Source organism: Bufo gargarizans, chromosome 6 (genome assembly GCF_014858855.1).
Source record: "Bufo gargarizans isolate SCDJY-AF-19 chromosome 6, ASM1485885v1, whole genome shotgun sequence".
In the NCBI taxonomy this organism is placed as follows: domain Eukaryota; kingdom Metazoa; phylum Chordata; class Amphibia; order Anura; family Bufonidae; genus Bufo; species Bufo gargarizans.
The window spans coordinates 298,156,452-298,174,145 of NC_058085.1; the positions used below are offsets into that span (position 1 = coordinate 298,156,452).

Sequence of the window (17,694 nt, forward strand, 5' to 3'; positions counted from 1 at the left end):
AGAATAAAATTCAAACAAGGTGCTATTTATTTATAAATACATAAATGTACAAGACGGTTCTGCTCTGACTGGTAGGTTTAAACTTATGCCTTAAATAAAACCTGTCACAGTTGACTTGTTACCAGGGCGTAGCTATAGGGGAACCGGCTGCTTTGGGGCCCGAACTTAGAAGGGGCCCATCGAGTAGGACTAAAAACACAAAACACTTTATTGACAGCACCCTCAACAGTATTATACAATGAATTTATATACAGGGACACTGTAGGAAACAGTGCCTCGTCTGAGAGATGTTGACTAGCCACTGACATGGTGGTTGGACAAGGAAAATGTATCCAGAGTTATCCATTGGAGACTGTCCAGTGCTGTAGTAGTTATTACAGATGCCATTTCCTCCAGTTGGGGCACCCATGTGTTAGGTCACTAACTTTTGCCTCAAACAGGAAAGGGCTACTAGCAGCCAAGTTAGCCTTAGAAGCTGCTCCTCCCATGTTAGGTAGTCACACATCAGGATTCTTTCGGACAGTCAGTAGTGGCATGCATCAACCATCAGGGAGGCAATAGGTCTGGTTCTATGATGTTGGAATTAAGCAGGATTATGAGGTTTGCAGAGGATCACATCAGTCACCTCTCAGCCCTGCACAGTGGCATAACTAGACACGACAGGAATTTTTTGAACGCCCCCCTCCATCCCATCAACTTCTTCTCAAGCCCCGGACCCCATGCAGCCCCCACTCCTGTGGCTAGTCAACATCTCTCTCAGACGAGGCCCAGCAGCTGCTCCGTCTGTTTCCTACAGTGTATCTGTATATAAATTGATTGTATAATACTGTTGAGGGGTGCTGACAAAGTGTTTTGTGTTTTTAGTCCTCCTCGATGGGCCCCTTCTGAGTTCGGGCCCCAAAGCAGCCGGTTCCCCTATAGCTACGCCCTGGTAACAAGTCAACTGCGACAGGTTTACTTTGAACCGACATGGCCTCTGCTTTTTTCCAGGCTGCTAAGATTTTCTACTGTAGTTTTGAATGCGGTGAGGCCCATTCTACTGATAGCATGCAAATTCGACACTGCTTTCCTTAGGCTACTTTTACATTAGCGTTTTTTTTTTGCAGATCAGTCATGGATCTGCAAAAACGCTTCCGTTACAATAATACAACCGCATGCATCCGTCATGAACGGATCCGGTTGTATTATGTCTTCTATAGCCATGACGGATCAGTCATGAACACCATTGAAAGTCAATTGGGGAGAGATCCATTTTCTCTCACATGACGGACAGAAAAACACTGCAGGCAGCGTTTTGGTGTCGGCCTCCAGAGCGGAATGGAGACTGAACGGAGGCAAACTGATGCATTTTGAGCGGATCCTTTCCATTCAGAATGCATTAGGACAAAACTGATCCGTTTTGGACCGCTTGCGAGAGCCCATCATGGATCTCACAAACTGAAAGCCAAAATGCCAGTGTGAAAGTAGCCTTACTGTTAACCTTGGGGTTGACTGTAATTCACTAATTTGAGACTGAACTTTCTGCACCTTCTCCTCTGGAGGAAACCACCTCTGTATTATATAGTCAAGACTCAGTCTCAAATGTAGGAGTTCTTGTTGGAGAAAAACTTGACTTTTTGATGTTTATAATCCAGCCTAGTTCCACAAGTATATGCCTCACCTTTTCCATTGCTCTCACACAATCTGGATGAGATCTTGACACTATTAAAAAAATAAATAAAAAATCATCTAGATTAAACAAAATATCACTTTCCCTTATGTGAGAAGCCATCTCTGAAACCACCTTGGTGCCATGGAAATACCAAATGGTAGTGACTGAAATTAAAGGCGATGAGTAGTATATCCTATCTGAACTGCCACTCTAAGAAATTTCTGATGAGCAGAGTGAATAGGGGTATGATAATGGGTGTCGCTGAGGTTTATGACAGCCATAAAACAATTGGCGTATAAAAGTTGAATTGCTGAATTCACAGTTTCCATCTTGAATACCTTTTCAGATCTTTTAGATTTATGATGGTTCTGAAAAAAACCAAACGGCTTAGAAAAAGTGTATAATGTGATGGAAAAATCTATCAAGCCACAATACATTAGTAAGTGTCTTGTATTAACTTTGCATGATAAATGCCATTTGCTGAAGTTAGACGACTCCTTTAAAGGGGTTGTCCGGGTTCAGAGCTGAACCCGGACATACCCTTATTTTCACCCCGGCAGCCCTCCTGAGCCTGGCATCGGAGCATCTCATGCTAGATCGCGCAGGGCACAGGCTCTTGTGTTTTCAATAACACACTGCCGGGCGGTAACTTCCGCCCAGCAGTGTGTTCGGTGATGTCACCGGCTCTGAGGGGCCGGCTTTAGCTCTGCCCTAGCCGTTTTACTGGCTAGGGCAGAGCCAAATCCCGCCCATCAGTGCCGGTGACGTCACCGGGCTGCCTGTCAGCCCCATAGAGAGCCCGGTATGTCACCGGAACGATTTAGCGCAGGGCAAAGGAGAGCATCGGAGCATGAACTGCTCCGATGCTCATGTCAGGGGGGCTGCCGGGGTGAAAATGGAGGGATGTCCAGGTTCAGCTCTGAACCTGGACAACCCCTTTAACTGTCCTTCCACCATTAACCTCGCGTCATTTCTGTAGTTTTTTTTTTAATTTTTGTTAGAATAGGATTCCCTGAAAAGGAACCCTTTGCTTCTAAATCCTGTAGATTTCCATCTGCCATCTCTATTTTTCCCTGGTTCCCTTATACCTGATCTGGAGGATGGACAAAGGGTCCTCTTAAACCTAGAGATAGAGGATGAAAATAATTCTGTCCCTGGAAACCTTTTCTTCCTATCAGAAGCCTTAACTAACAGACTATCCAGGGAAGGACCTAAAGGAAACTCCCTTTGACAAGGGATTCCGCATAATTTTTATGAACTAAAAAAAAAAAAAAGGCATTTTTCTTCTAGCTCTTCAATCAAAGCATCTTCAACTGACTGACTACTGACCTAGCTTCCCTAACTTCCTCTAAATTCATGAAAGGTTTAATCGCTCTCAACATTTTATCTTAGTCTGACAGGAACACAAGGACGACTTCCTGTTTCTCCATCTGATAAGGAACATTCAGAGCGAAAGCTCTCCAAAACTGAACCACTTTCTTCAGATGAATCACGCGACACATAATTAAACTCAGAAGGTGAATCCCACGGTTTCCTAGAAGATCTCATAGAACTCTTTGCTTCAGGTCTTATAAGTGACTTTAGATTTCTGTTAAACGAAGGGGTTTCCTCCGCCAGTTCTATCTATACAGGCTTTTCCCCCCCAAAACTATGTTTATTGTATCTATACAGGCTTGACATAAACTTTTATTAGAACAAGAAGATAAGGGACTGGTTAGGTTGTCACCTATCCTCCTTTCGCTTTTACACTGCTGTAATACATTATATTCTATAAATATAAAGAGTAACACAAAAGTATAAAACAAAACATCACACGAGTTGGGGGTTATAAATTTATTTTCTTGAAAATAACACGATTAGTTTAAAAAAAACTCCATTTTAATGGTCGTAATCCACATTTAATTAAAAAAAGTAAAAAAAAAAAAAAAAAAGTTTTTGACCCCCACCCCTGAATGAAATACAATCTGTATCTGTCCTACATTTACAGACAACTTGTCTCTCTCAAGGCACAACATAAAAATAACAAATACCAGGATGAAGGTAATCTGGCAAACACTGTTGTTTATGGATCGACACAAAAAAAAAATGAAGAATTCTGTAGAGGTTTATTGTGCATACAATGTATGTTCTGATTACTCTTGCAGTACCTTTGGGTGATCGCTAGAACATTCCCATGCCACACCCTGTCACATCAAACTATAATCAAAGAACAAGTCATAGAATTTAAACAAAACATAGTACATAAAGGGAAACACTCTATAAAATTATAAAAAGTTTCAATACCCATATGTGTTTTTATTAAAATGTGGGATTCCAAAATGACCCATATGACATAAAATGCTTTATAGTATTAACACCACAAAATTTATGAAAGGAAGTGGTTTACCAAATGTAGTGTGCAAAGCCCCAAAACCACCACTCAATAGTGACTTATTAGAAATCAATAGTTATTTTATTGCTGCGTTGCCTATGCCCATAAACGTATCTCTGTGCAGCAAAAGAAAAAAAAAAAAGATTTTTATATATATATTTAAAACAACAAAAAACACAACATTCCCTTTGTGTGCAAATAGTCACGCGGCAAGTTAATTATGAAAGCAGTCATTGGCGCGAGTGTCGTTGGTCTATAGACCGTACCATGCTTTCAGACCCTTAAGGTGCCACTAATGAAGAGCACTTGTCCAGGTGGAATGTCTCACTGAAGGTGTAGCTCCACGTGTAGAGCTTTAAGGCTTTATGTGTAAGGATGATTAACAACTTTTCTTATTTACAGTCCAAGCAAATTTACAGTACATGCAATTCCTAGCTCTCTGAAAACGTAACCCGGTTGCCCCTTTCTGGAACGGAGACATTATCACAGGGGAACATGTGATGTCCTTCATGAGTATGGTCACATAGGGTAACTTTAGGTTTCACAGTATAAAAGTGATGGATTTGCTGATGTGTGATATTCACCTTTGGTTATTGACAGGCAAGGAGAATGCGCATTAGGTACTGGCTAAGTGAACTGACTTAGCAGCTTGTATGAGACCAGAGAAGAAGGAGATGGATCTGCTGGTATAAATAAATGTAATAAAATACATCATTCATCTCCTCCTCCTTGGTTTGCATAGTCTTCCTGGGGATGAGTGCAAAGGAGAAGAAATTCTAACTACAAAGTCCACCCTGGTCCTTTCATCTGTTACAGTGAACTTGCTTCAATGTAAGCGTTCAGAGAATATTAAATAACAGAATAAAAAAAAGTCATCTACCAGTAATTGTAAAATGGTTCCCAGTTTCCAATGGCATCATTGAAATACATTATAATACTTAGAGGATGAATTGTTACTGTAAATCAGGCTATGATTGGTGATAAACTGTTTACATGGAAGAAGAGGAGAGAACGTGAAATTTCCACAGGAGACACTGTTAGGAGGCTGTAAAGTGCAGAAATATCAGATTATTATTATTACTATAGAGTATAGAAAATTCCTTCACAATAAAACCATTAAGTCATGCCCTCGAAGATCTGAGAGATTAATTCTTCATTCAGTACAGGTAAAATTTCAGTGCATACAATATACTTATACATAAAATACTAAAACATAAAACCATTAAACTTTTTTTTCTGCTATTGCATTTCGGTCCAGTCTACATAGTCAAACAAAACATATCCCACATTTGGTGTTCTGAACCACAAGTACTTGTGCGAACACGTTACTTTGGTCCGTGGTACCTTGACATTAAAGTGCTGATGGTATAAACAAAAAAATAATGCGTAGTTATGTCTGTCCACAGGTCAGCCGTGATGTTCTCTGCACTTCTGGTCAAGTTACCCCGCTGACTGCTACCAGCGACCGCTGACACTAGCAATGTCTGAGTGATACTGGCGTGGAAGCCTCCCGCTGGCTCCTCCCTCCAGGAACGAAGATCGGATACTGGTCGGCTCAAACAACTTTCTCCTGTTTTTATTCAGTTCTGAAAATAATGTAGATAAGTTAATTTAGAAATGATTATACTATAAAAGTAAGGTGATAAAAAAGGTATAGGCAAATTACAAACCCATAGTACATTATATTTGTATAAAAAAAAAAAAAGAGCATTACAATTTTGAGAGTTATAACCTCCCTTTTGATTCTCAGCCGTGTCATGTAACCATCACTCCGATTTCCAAATGACCCAGAAGAGGAAATCAGTTACTTCTCTATTCAAGGCAGAGTGTTGGTCACATGACACAGCTGAGAATCAAAAGGGAGGTAATAACTCCCAAATGCAGTCACAGGTAAGAAGATTACATTCACTACAGTTTAAATCATGCAGGTCATTACGTCTAACAGGTCAGAATAAAAATGTTTGTGGGAGTCCTTTTTTTAAAAGGGCATTTCGGTGGATAGGGGATAACAGATCGGTAGGAATTTTACCGCTGGGACTCCCAGTGATCACGAAAACGGGAGCCCCCTGAAATGGATGGAGCAGCTGGTTGGAAAAGGATATTGACAGACATACATGGAGTGCAGGCCTGATGCCCTCAATGGACCCCCAACTGCAGTGTATAGACACTGGCACTGCGCGATCTAATTTGCATCAGACTCTATTATTGACGAAGAAACCACTTAGATTCTGCGGTCACTATTGATAAGGCGGTTAAGCGGCTGGGATTGGCGACTCGGCCGATCTGGACCATTAGAACAGGCACCTGGCTGTTATAAGAGAGCTAAGCTCCTGCTCTTCGCTGTCTGTACTGTTGGTCACTAAGAGGTTAAGACTACTGCCAATGGGTCACTGGATTTGCCACGAATGGAGGTCAACATGAGAAAAGGCTACATGAAGTCCTTTTGTGCTGTGACTGCATAAAAAAAAAAAAAATATTGGAACAACTCTTGTGGATTTCAGCAGGGACTTGAAAAACTTGAATGTCATGCAATAAAATCTCTTCATGTAGCCCCAATTTTACATGGGTTTGTATAGCCCCTAGTAGTAACACAACACATAAATCATACTCGAAGAAAATATATTCATGATCTGCTATTTAACTAAACTGAAATAAAATACACAAAAAATACTGATGTTATCTTTTAGGTCACTTCTCTTCCATCACAACACTTCTTTCGATCTACTGTAGCTACCAAAGCCTACTGGTTTAAATGTGCCAAAAACCAGAGAGGCTTTAACATGATCAAGTGGGTACGTTAAGACATTGCTTGGACCCTCTGTCACAATGTGAGCAATACATATTCCACAGTCAGGATACAGTCAGTACAAGTGAATGGCATATTACCTGAGATTGCCAGCAGCATTTTCCTTCGTGCACCAAATGTCGTTATACCAAGCTCCTTTAAGTCCTGATCGGTCAATGTGAGGAATGTCTGTAGATCAATCTAGGGCAGCAAAAATGAGGTTTTGTGGTTACGGAACAGTATAAATCATTATGATACCGTAGTACCAGTAAGCGCTATAAAGATGGGCAGTAATCTCAGGAATTTGTTCAATACAGGCTGCCAGCATAAAAAAAAAAAAAAAAAAAACTTTAAAAAAAAGGGGCAATATCCTGAGAATGTTTCATTTGGTTCCCAGTCAGACCAGGCAACATGGATGAGCAAAACCAGAGCACATTTGGGTTTATATGACTTCCTGATAATGAAAACAATGACATTACTAAGTTCTCCTTTAGGTATGCATGCGTATAATCATATGGTTTACAGACACACCCGGTAAAGCTCTGGTCTTAGTGCAGCCAGGGAAATAATACGCACCCTGGTTAACACCGTAATTTCAAATCCAACAAAAGGTTTGAATGCATGAAACGTGTCATTTTCAAGTGAAACGGATTTCTACTTGGAAAGACCTATAATATTTGGTCAAATCAGCTCCATTAGGTTTAAGCCTGGAAGTATGAAGGCTGTGGTTTCCAAACCAAAAACAGACGCTCTTCTTATTTAAAAAAAATAAAAATAATATCCTTGATCTGCCTAAAATATTTTCCAGCTTAATTTCATAAAAAGCGATTGTACAGATCCAGGTATGACTTCTACCATGGAGCAGTTAAGGGCAATGCCAATTACCACCAATTCTTAAAGGGTTTGGTAAATATCACTCTTTCCTCTGGGGAGTTCCCTTGCCAATCACTGGACTATGGTCTGGCTTCAATGAAGAGGGTCTTTCTGAGTAAGGGTCAAACTTCTGACTAGGGATCGACCGATATAGATTTTTTAGAGCAGATACCGATAACCTGTGAACTTTCAGGCCGATAGCCGATAATTTATATCGATATTCTGTGCATTTGCATTTTTGAAAAAAAATAAAAAATAATGTTTCTGTTACGGCGTTCACCACATAGGAGATTTTTTAAATATTTTAATAGTTTGGACTTTTCAGACGTGGCAATATGTGATATGTTTATTTATTGTTTATATATTGTACATGTAAAATTGGGAAAGGGGGCGATTTATACTTAATATTTTGGTGTGTTTTTTTCCCTTTTTTTTTAATTTAATAACCATTTCCCCCCATAGGGGCTAGAAATTGGGATCTTTTATTCCCATGTCCTATTCACCCTAATAGAGATCTATTAGGGTGAATAGGACTTCACACTCTCCCTGCTGCCCTGTGCTTTGTGCACACAGCAGCAGGGAGATTACCATGGTAGCCAGGGCTTCAATAGTGTCCTGGCTGCCATGGTAACCGATCGGAGCCCCAGGATTACACTGCTAGGGCTCCGATGAGAAGCTGCCACTGTGCCACCAATGAAGAGGAGGGGAAGGGACACTGTGCGCCACCAATGATTTTAATACTAGGGGGTGGAAAGCAGGGCGCACTGCGCCACCAATGATAATTAACGTTTAATACAGGAGGAGGGTGTGTCGGTGCAGAATCACAGTCGGCACCCTGCCTCTGACAGGGAGGTGCGATTAGCGGCAGCAGTTAACCCCTCAGGTGCGGCACCTGAGGGGTTAACTGCCGCTGATCGTCGCTTCCTGTCATATAGGCTGGGCACCGCCTCCTGGATTTGTATTAGACGTTAATTATCATTGGTGGCGCAGTGCGCCTGCCCCTCCTCCTCCCGTCTCTCCTCATTGGCAGCGCAGCATAGGGGGAAGGATGCTGCTGAGGGAACATGAGCGCGCTGACAGCAGCGCGCTCATGTTCTGTGATAGCACGCTGGACGCATTATCGGCAAGGTTAGATGCAGATACTGATAACTTAAAAAAATCATGAATATCGGTAACTACGATAATCGGTCGATCCCTACTTCTGACCAATAAGGTAAAAATGTACATATCTGAAAGCGGACACAGTTATGGAACAGTAGTAATTATTGTTACGCTCTTTGATTATTATAAGTGTGTGGGGGGGTATATTATCCTCTATACACCTACAGAATGCAAGCTGTCCTATAGCCTGTGTTTATTAAATTCAGATTATGCTACCTTCTAAAACCGCGTGTCGGATCCCGACCGATCAGATGCTGATGATCTATCCAGAGGATAGATCAGTTTAAACAAACTGCAGAACCCCTTTAATATCAGACGATGGCAGTAGTTACCGTATGTTCATAAATAAGATTTCTTCTACTGAGGTCACAAAAAAAAAACCATATCCAGATAATCAATTGCCAGAAACTGGCTAAACATTTCACAGTGTGCTACAGTGAATAGAGCATACCTTCAAGAAGACCTCATTCCTCATGAACCGTGATGGAATTATTACACAAAGCAACCCCAGTGGGCTGAAGTGAGAGGTCATTATCATTACACTTGCATAATACAACATATCTGGAAACTCACTGACCTCTTGTTGCTGGAAGATGTCAGTATACTTCCCCAGTCCAAGCTTGCTGAACAGTTCAGGGAGATCAGAACCTTTGAAGGAACTATTCAGATTACATCCATTGCTTCCAGTTAGAGAGGAGATGCAGTCCATGTAATTGCTGCTGCTCAGATAGTGCTCTGCTGTGGAGTATGGCAGAGGGACAATGAGGTTTATATAGGTTCACTAAACATCCAGAATCAATACAAGTTATAACACTTTTCTTGCGCAGGGAGATGATAAATCTCATCCTATATTCCCTTTACCATGTTATAATAGTAACATGGTAAAGGGAATATAGGAGGAGATTTATCATCTCCCTGCAGGAAGAAAAGTGGCCTTAAGAAGTTGCAAACATGTGTTTGCAACTTAAAAAAAAATACAAAAAAGTTGCAAAAGGTAGTTTTATGCTGCCCTCGCCATTTTCCAAAAACAGGGTGTGGCAAGGGAGTGTGGACCACAGCAGCGGCAAATGTAACTTTATTTATGCCAATTTTCTGTTTAGGCGCACGGACTGCTGGAGGATGCGCCTACATTATGACCAGGCCTGCCCCTCATCATAAATTAGGAGCATCCACCAACAGCGCAGGGGATACCAATACCGGCGCCAAAAGCGCAAATCTTGGTAAATCTGCCCCTTAGTTTACATTTTGTGCACTTAAAGCCTATACATGTAAAGAAGTTCCCTGTAAGAAATGCACTGGAGATCCTGGCTAGAAGACCGCATATTATGAGCCCCCTGTATTCTTTCAATGCTGCTAGTAGTCGGACAGCACAACAATACTTTTTGTGCCATTTTGGCTACCAGTACCACGGACCTGTAGCTATAATATGCTGCCCTTATAAATATTAGGCGGACAGATCCACTTTAAGAAATAGACCATAAAACACAAGGAACAGATGAGTTAAAAACAATACCGGGCAAGTCAGCTAGGCCTCATGCACACAACCTTATTTTGAGGCCGCAAAATATGCGGACAGCACACAGATGCCATCCTGTGTTGCTACATCTTGCTACGATGCAAGGGCAGCCACAATTTGTCTGGACTGTGATGTTTTATTAGTCCTCTACTGTAATGTCCTCTTCCTGTGCTAGAGGGCAGCAGACAAGCCTTGTGGCACTGTTCACCTCAGTATGATTGCCATGTTCTGACATCAGAACATGCCGATTATACACATTATCTACAGACATGTCAATTAACACTTTCCAGGGATGTGCACTATAAACTATATTTTTACCTTATAAGACGCACCCCTTCCCCCCAAAAAGGGAAAATGTCAGTGTGTCTTGTAAGGCGAATACTAAAGAGTGCCTCCATTATGGAAGCGCTCATCAGTACAGCTGGATCGGGGAGCAGTGAATACAGCGCTCCTTGTGCTGGCTGTACTCGCCGCTCACTGGTTTTCTGCTAGCAATGCACGCTGTGCTACGACCTGCGCACTGTGTGATGGCCAGGTCTGATCATCACCGGGGGTCTGATCATCACCGGGGGAAACAGCTGACTACAGTAATCTGCTCATCTGTTGGAGTCTTTATATTTTATCATGTGCAAACCCCTAGAAAATATAATCCAGGCAGTGCCTGCAGGATACATGGTTCTTACCAGATTTATTCTGCTTCCTCTTGGGGCTTCCAATAGATGATGAGTAGTCGTTATGAGATGAGTCGATCCCATTCCTGTCCCTCCAGTTATCAGAGTCACTACTATTTCCAAGTTGTTCCCGACTGTTTGACCGAGAGAGAGACATGGAGGGGTCCTTAAAAAACAGAGAATTCAGCATGAATGTCACATATCTCATACAAGGATGACAGCACCACTAACATAAAGCAGGGACACAGTTACGATACAGCAGATTGATGAGACTACACGTGACCTCTTACATATGGGATATACAGAAATTCTTGCATTCTTTCTAGGCTAGGATTATGTTTTCCTCAGTTTTATGTGCACTGGATATAACTGAACACATTGTATAACACAATTGGAGAACATACGCTGTAATGATAATTTCCTGCTGATTGCACATAAAGCTGCACTTGATGTGAACCCAATATACATGCCTTACAATATATTTGATGCCCTCTTCCATATAATTATAGCTCTCAGGGTTAATACACAATTTAGTTATAATTCATAGCTGAGGAGAACAGAATCTTCAGCTCTATAATTCCTGGCTGTAAAAAGTTATGTTTGCGAAGCTTCACAGTAGCATTGGCTATACAATAAATAAATGTTTAATAGCTATACATGGTGCTTTTCTTGTTGGGCTTACAAAGTTGCTTTCTGGGAACCATCATCAAGCAGATCACCATTCAAGGTACAAAGGGGCACGATTCAGCAAGACTATGGGTCAGACAGAAATCATGGTCCTACACCAGGGTGACAACGCTAAGCAGCAGTTGGGGAGAGCTGGACAAATATACCTTTTGTGGAGATTTTATCATCAGGAGTAGTGTGAATATGAAGCTTGTTTCTACTAGTTCTACTCCTACAGGTGAACTGTGGCAGAGCTTTTCCGTGAAGAGCTCTCTGCAGTAAGATGCTTCCAACCCCTCCGCTCTCAACTGATTTTCTGGTTGGATGCTACAGCTGTCACTCACAGCAGAGGGGCCATGAGGCAGCTTAAAGGGGTATTCCCATCTTCATCATCATATTGATTCAATTGTAGACCCCCTAAGTGAACATTTTTCTAAAAATATAGCATTAAAAAAAAAAAACTGTTCTTTGTAAAATCGAATTCTCCAAATAAATTGTTTATCTTCGCTGCCCATGGATACGGCCACCGCTCACCGGCCGCATCCATGGGCCGCGCTTGCGCAGAAGAACTCCGGCATCCAGTAGCCGCCTCCATCGCAAGCGCGCGCAGATCTATATTCCTTTGTGCCGCGTCTGAAACAGAGCCGCATTCTAAACATGGCACAAATAATTATAGATTATCGCATCGGAGAATAGTGTAGAAGGAAGAGAAGGAGAGGAGCTGTCCGGTCTTTCAGAGTTCAGCCCAGATCTCCTCAGTGAATGGTAGGGAGATCGGGGTTGCGCTGCTGTGTATAACTGTGCCGCGCCCCACTCCCACTTCTTTTGATTTCAGAATGGCCAAGTGGAACCCACCATCGGGCGCAGCGCTGCTGTGTCAGCCCCGATGGTTACCATGGCAACCGGACGCCTTCACAGGCATCCGGCTTGCCATGGTATATCTAAGCCTGATCAGGCTCCTGGCAGGACGCTACTGGAGGGCTGATGGAGGCATATGGGGGGCTGATGGATGTAGCAGGCTGAATATGCTGATGTTCAGCCACAGTTCTAATGGGGAATGGAATAGACAAATGTAGCAGAGCTCTATATGTGGTGTGTTAGCATCAATGCTGATAGAAGAGAGAAACAGATGTAGCAGAGCTGTATATGAGACTGTTCAGCCACAGTGCTGGTTGAAGAGATAGACAGATGTAGCAGAGCTATATATGAAGCTTTTCAGACACAGTGCTAGTGGGGGAGTAGAATAAAGATGTAGCAGAGCTGTATAGGAAGCCATTCAGCCAAAGTGATGTTAGGGGACTGGTGTAGCCGAGATGTATATGCATCTATACAGATACATAGTGTAAGGTTTATACACAACTGGAGTACAGCTGTAATGGAAAAATATATGCATCAGTGCTGGTGGGTGGGGGATTGTCATATTTTGTGGGAGACAAAAGCAAAGATTATAAGTCTACTAGCTGACAAGCTTTTGAGCTAATGTATAATATGGAATTATATTTTTAGATTAAAAAAAAAATGGGTTTGTAAGAGATCAGACAGAGATTTTGTGTGTAAGGGTCCATTCACACGTCCGTGGTGTGTTGCGGACCTGCAAATTGCGGATCTGCAACACACCCGGCTTGCACCCCTATAGAAATGTGTATTCTTGTCCGCATCCATTCCGTTCCCATAGAGAATGAATGGGTCTGCACCTGTTCCGCAAAATTGCGGAACGGATGCGGACCCATTTGCGGACGTGTGAATGGACCCTAAAACTGTGCAGAACAGCCACATGTTACTGTACACTGAGCTCGCTTATCACAGCTCTCTGAGTGAAGATTCCCCAGCAGGGGGAGGGGCCTCAGACACTGGAGGCTGCCAGACTGATGAGTCATACTATTCACATGAACTAGCACGCAAGGACTGAGTTCTCAGTGTGATGTCATAAGTAGGTGTGGCCGGCCTTCACTCAAACTGCCTAAGCCTGCCCAGCCTTAGCAGCAGAAAACCAGGAAGTGACTTCTGCTGTAACTGCAGCTCAGGCTGATTTAGCAAGATGGGAATACCCCTTTAATGCAGAGAGCATGTCCCAGTGAAGCTCCACCTCCTGGGCACTTGAAGAAGCAGTACCTGGCAGAATAAAAGTTCACATTCAAACTACTCCTGATAATAAAAGATCCAGAAAACTTAAATTTGTCTCACTCTATCTAGCCCCTACCTAGTGCTACAAGTCATTCTGCATGGTCAAAAACACTGACAAACTCTCTTTAGAAGTTGGACAACCATGACACTAAATAAGGACAGTTGTCGATTAGTTAATAGACACGGGCCCAACTAGTGAAACTCTAGTGATCTGATCATTTTGGCAGAGGAATCTCTTAGAAGGGAATTTTAACATTACATGGTGCTGCTGTTTCCTCCTATGTGAACAATGGCATGTTAAAATCCAACAGCGGCTAGTCGGGAGGCTCCAATACAGATAAATGGAAAATCTCACAAAAATGTATGGGTTCGTCTGACTAATGTGTTATGGCCAGCTAAAAGGGGGCTTTCCAGGAGCAACATACTGATGACCTATCCATAGGTCATTAATATGAGATTGGCGGAGTTCTGACAATTGGCACCACATCAACAAGCTTTTACCGGCAGCTACAGATTCCAGAATGTAACAGTATACGGAGCCGGAACGCCACAACTCCATATTCAAGTGGATGGGAGCTGAGCTGTGGTACCCAAAAACAGCCACTACACAGTGTATGGCTTTATGGTGCTCCATCTCTGGCGGCAGCTGATCGTGGGGGAGCCCAGTGTCAGACCACGACCAATCTCATATTGGACATATGGATACGTCAGCAATATGTTAGTCCTGGAAACCCCTTTAATAGGCAGATGAAACAAAACTTCAATCTTAACAGAGGATGTTGTTTTCAACTAATTGAAGCCTATGACATGTAAAGAGACGTGCAAATCACACTACTTCTCTGCACAGTGTCACATATGAGATAAAACATACTTAACTTTATATCTCATTCTTTATGGACTATGTGCTAAAAAGAAGAAATACAGAAAGATGTCCTGGCTACCAAGGTTGATCGTTGAACATGTGGGAGCAGGAAGAACTTTATTACAGTTGGGATATTAGCATGACTTCGATTTTCCATGAGTACCATAGCAGAAACTACATCGACTCATGGCACGCTGAAAATGTCACCACTGAAGCCAAGACAATAAAAATGAAGTTTGGCAGGACGATGCTGAGAGTGCTAAACCCTGACTTGAATGAAATACCTCGTATGTCGTACTCATGGTCGGCTTGTATGACACATGGTTAGCTCTTCTTAATTCTTTAATGGTTTCTGCCGGCATAGATTTTGAGAAGCCCAGTCCACTCCAGGTGTTTGTTGGTGTCCTCACTTCTGTCACAACTGGTTTCTTCAACATAGCTGAAGTGGGAAAGGGAAAGAGGTTTTTCACCCTTTCAAAATCCAGCAAGCTCAAATACTTCGCTACATTCACAATAAATACAAATTAAGGCCTCATGCACGCGAACGTATCAGTTTTGTGGTCCGCAAATCACAGATCCGCAAAATACTAATGGGGTTTGTGTTGCATCAACAATATCTGCAGACCCTTTGTCTTCAATGGGTCCGTGGCCTGCATTTTCCAGACATGTATAGGACAGGTTCTCTCTTTCTGCATAATGGACACGCGGATGCAGAAAGCACGCGGCTCATCCGTGTGCTTTCCGCATTCATATGTCCGTTTCACAAAAAGACTACTGTATGTCTGCAAAATGCACACCATGGACCTATTAAAAACAATGGGTCTGCAAATAAAATGTGGACGGCACACAGACTGCATTCACAATTTGTGGACCACAAAATGGATATGGTCATGTATAGGCCTAACGCATAGGATACTAAGGTCATAAAAAACACCATTATTCAATAAACAGTGAAGTCAATAATGGTACCACTCAAATGGGTAGTCAAACTAGGACTGCATATTCTCATACAGCTGAAGATAAACAACCTACAACCGTATGTTCATAGACGGGGCTGGTTTTATGGGTGAGCGACCTGTGCAGTCACCAGGGTGGATCAATCATTTCCTTGCGGAAGTAGATATATAGTGTAAGAATATAGCATAATTTTTTTTTTTTTTTTTTTAGGAAACTGCATGGAAGTGTTCAATAATGTACAATACTGTTACTTTGAGACCACAGTGTATGACACAGATAATCAGAGACAGTATAATATGGATTTTTGCACACTCTAGACCGTACACATTAGGGTAAAAGGTGCCACATAGGACACCATCCAACGTAAGGCCAGCCCTGTCTCTGGATAAGAGAACATTATGTTGTACTGCTATGCAAGTATGATTTTATGTGTAAGAGATGTACATACATTTGTTTTGCTGCACTATTGTACCTAAAATGTACCGGTCATTAAAGGGGTTCTCCGGGAATTAACAAAATGAAAATAGTTAAATATTACTTTATTATAAATATATTCCCAAATACCTTTCATTAGTTATAATGGCTTATGTCTGGGGAGCAATCAGGGGAAACAAAATGGCCGCTGTTCTATTCAAACACACAAAACCTGTCCTAATCACACAGGTGGACAAGTAACTTCAGAACACTGAGCTAAAGAGCTGCATCATCCTCCCCCTCTGCTTGTCAGGGATTATGGTCCTGACTACAGCAGATCACTGGGGAATTTAGTACAGAGAGGAAGGACAAGACAGACTATGGCTGTGATAATAGAGACTGCATACAAATGCTGCTGCTCATTAGCCACACGCCACAATCCTCTGATGTCTCATCTCCATTCCCAAAGAAATAATCCCAGACAAGTAAAGCAAAGTGAAGGATGAGGCAGCTCTTTAGCTCAGTGTTCTGAGGTAACTTGTCGTCCTGTGTGATTAGGACAGGTTCTGTGTGTACTAATAGGACAGCAGCCATTTTATTTCTCCTAATGATTGCCCCATAGAGAAAACAAGCCATTATAACTCATGAAAAGTATTTGAGAATATGATTATAATAATAAAGTACCGTAGTATTTAAATATTTTCATTTTCTTAATTCCCGGAGAACCAAATCAAAGGGGGGAAAAAACATTGACGCTACATACCTTTTGTCGCTAACAACTTCTTTTGTTCATAATCATAAGCCTGTTGATAGAAGTACATATACAGAATTACAAAAGAAACAAAGAATATCAGAAAATGGTGACCCTTTACGTCCATTTAATTTTTTTATTTTTGTAGCAGTAGCAGTGGGCACTCCAGTAGATGGACTCAGTGCAGGGCTTTAACATATTGTCCTCTCTCTAATATATACACACATATACATACATACATACACAGAGCATTTAGACAGTCTTCAGACCCTTTCATTTTTTTTCACATTTTGTAATGTTGCAGCCTTATGCTTCAAGAAAACCTGTCACCTCTCCTGACATGCCTGTTTTAATAGCTACATGTATTCCCCATGTAATGACAATTCTGGAACATCTCTTCTTATGACTATGTTGTGATCATATATTATTCCTACTAGAAGTTATGCATAATATGCTAGCAGTCTGCAGTAAGGGTACAGAAGAGTGGTGGGGGGGGGGGGGGGGGGGGGTACCTGCACAGTCTGACAATGGCAGCAATGACTGGATGGAGTCCGACTGTGCAGGGCACCAACTTGTTACATCCCCTCTGTACCCTTACTGCAGACTGCTAGCAATTCATTCATAACTTGTAGTAGAAATAATAAAGAAATGGTACTTTGTAGAGTTATAAGAATAGATGCTCCAGAATTGTTATTACATGGAGGATGCAAGTCGTTATTAAAACAAATGTGTCAGCAGCGGTGACAGGTCCTCTTTAAATAAAAATGTTCACGTTTTTCCCCATCATTCTGCTCTCAATACCCCATAATGAGAAGAAATCTCTTGTTAATGTTAGAAATCTCTGCTAATTTATTGAAAAGGAAAAACAAATATTTGATTGATAGTATTCAGA

The 17,694-nt window shown here is 41.8% G+C and overlaps 1 protein-coding gene across 2 annotated transcripts in view; it reads right to left on the minus strand.

Moving 5' to 3' along the window:
* Positions 1 to 3,481: 3,481 nt before the first annotated feature.
* BICC1 (BicC family RNA binding protein 1) overlaps positions 3,482 to 17,694 on the minus strand; it is a 216,053-nt gene continuing 201,840 nt past the window's right edge. Inside the window, exons 16-21 of one of the 2 annotated variants that reach the window (XM_044296755.1) lie at positions 16,815 to 16,854; positions 14,965 to 15,119; positions 11,041 to 11,194; positions 9,419 to 9,576; positions 6,909 to 7,008; positions 3,482 to 5,608 (exon numbers count right to left, since the gene is read on the minus strand). In XM_044296755.1, coding sequence (XP_044152690.1) covers positions 5,478 to 5,608; positions 6,909 to 7,008; positions 9,419 to 9,576; positions 11,041 to 11,194; positions 14,965 to 15,119; positions 16,815 to 16,854 — 738 coding nt within the window. In that variant the 3' untranslated portion in view covers positions 3,482 to 5,477. Of the gene's footprint in view, positions 5,609 to 6,908; positions 7,009 to 9,418; positions 9,580 to 11,040; positions 11,195 to 14,964; positions 15,120 to 16,814; positions 16,855 to 17,694 lie in introns of both variants that reach the window. The other variant, XM_044296754.1, reaches the window with a different exon arrangement.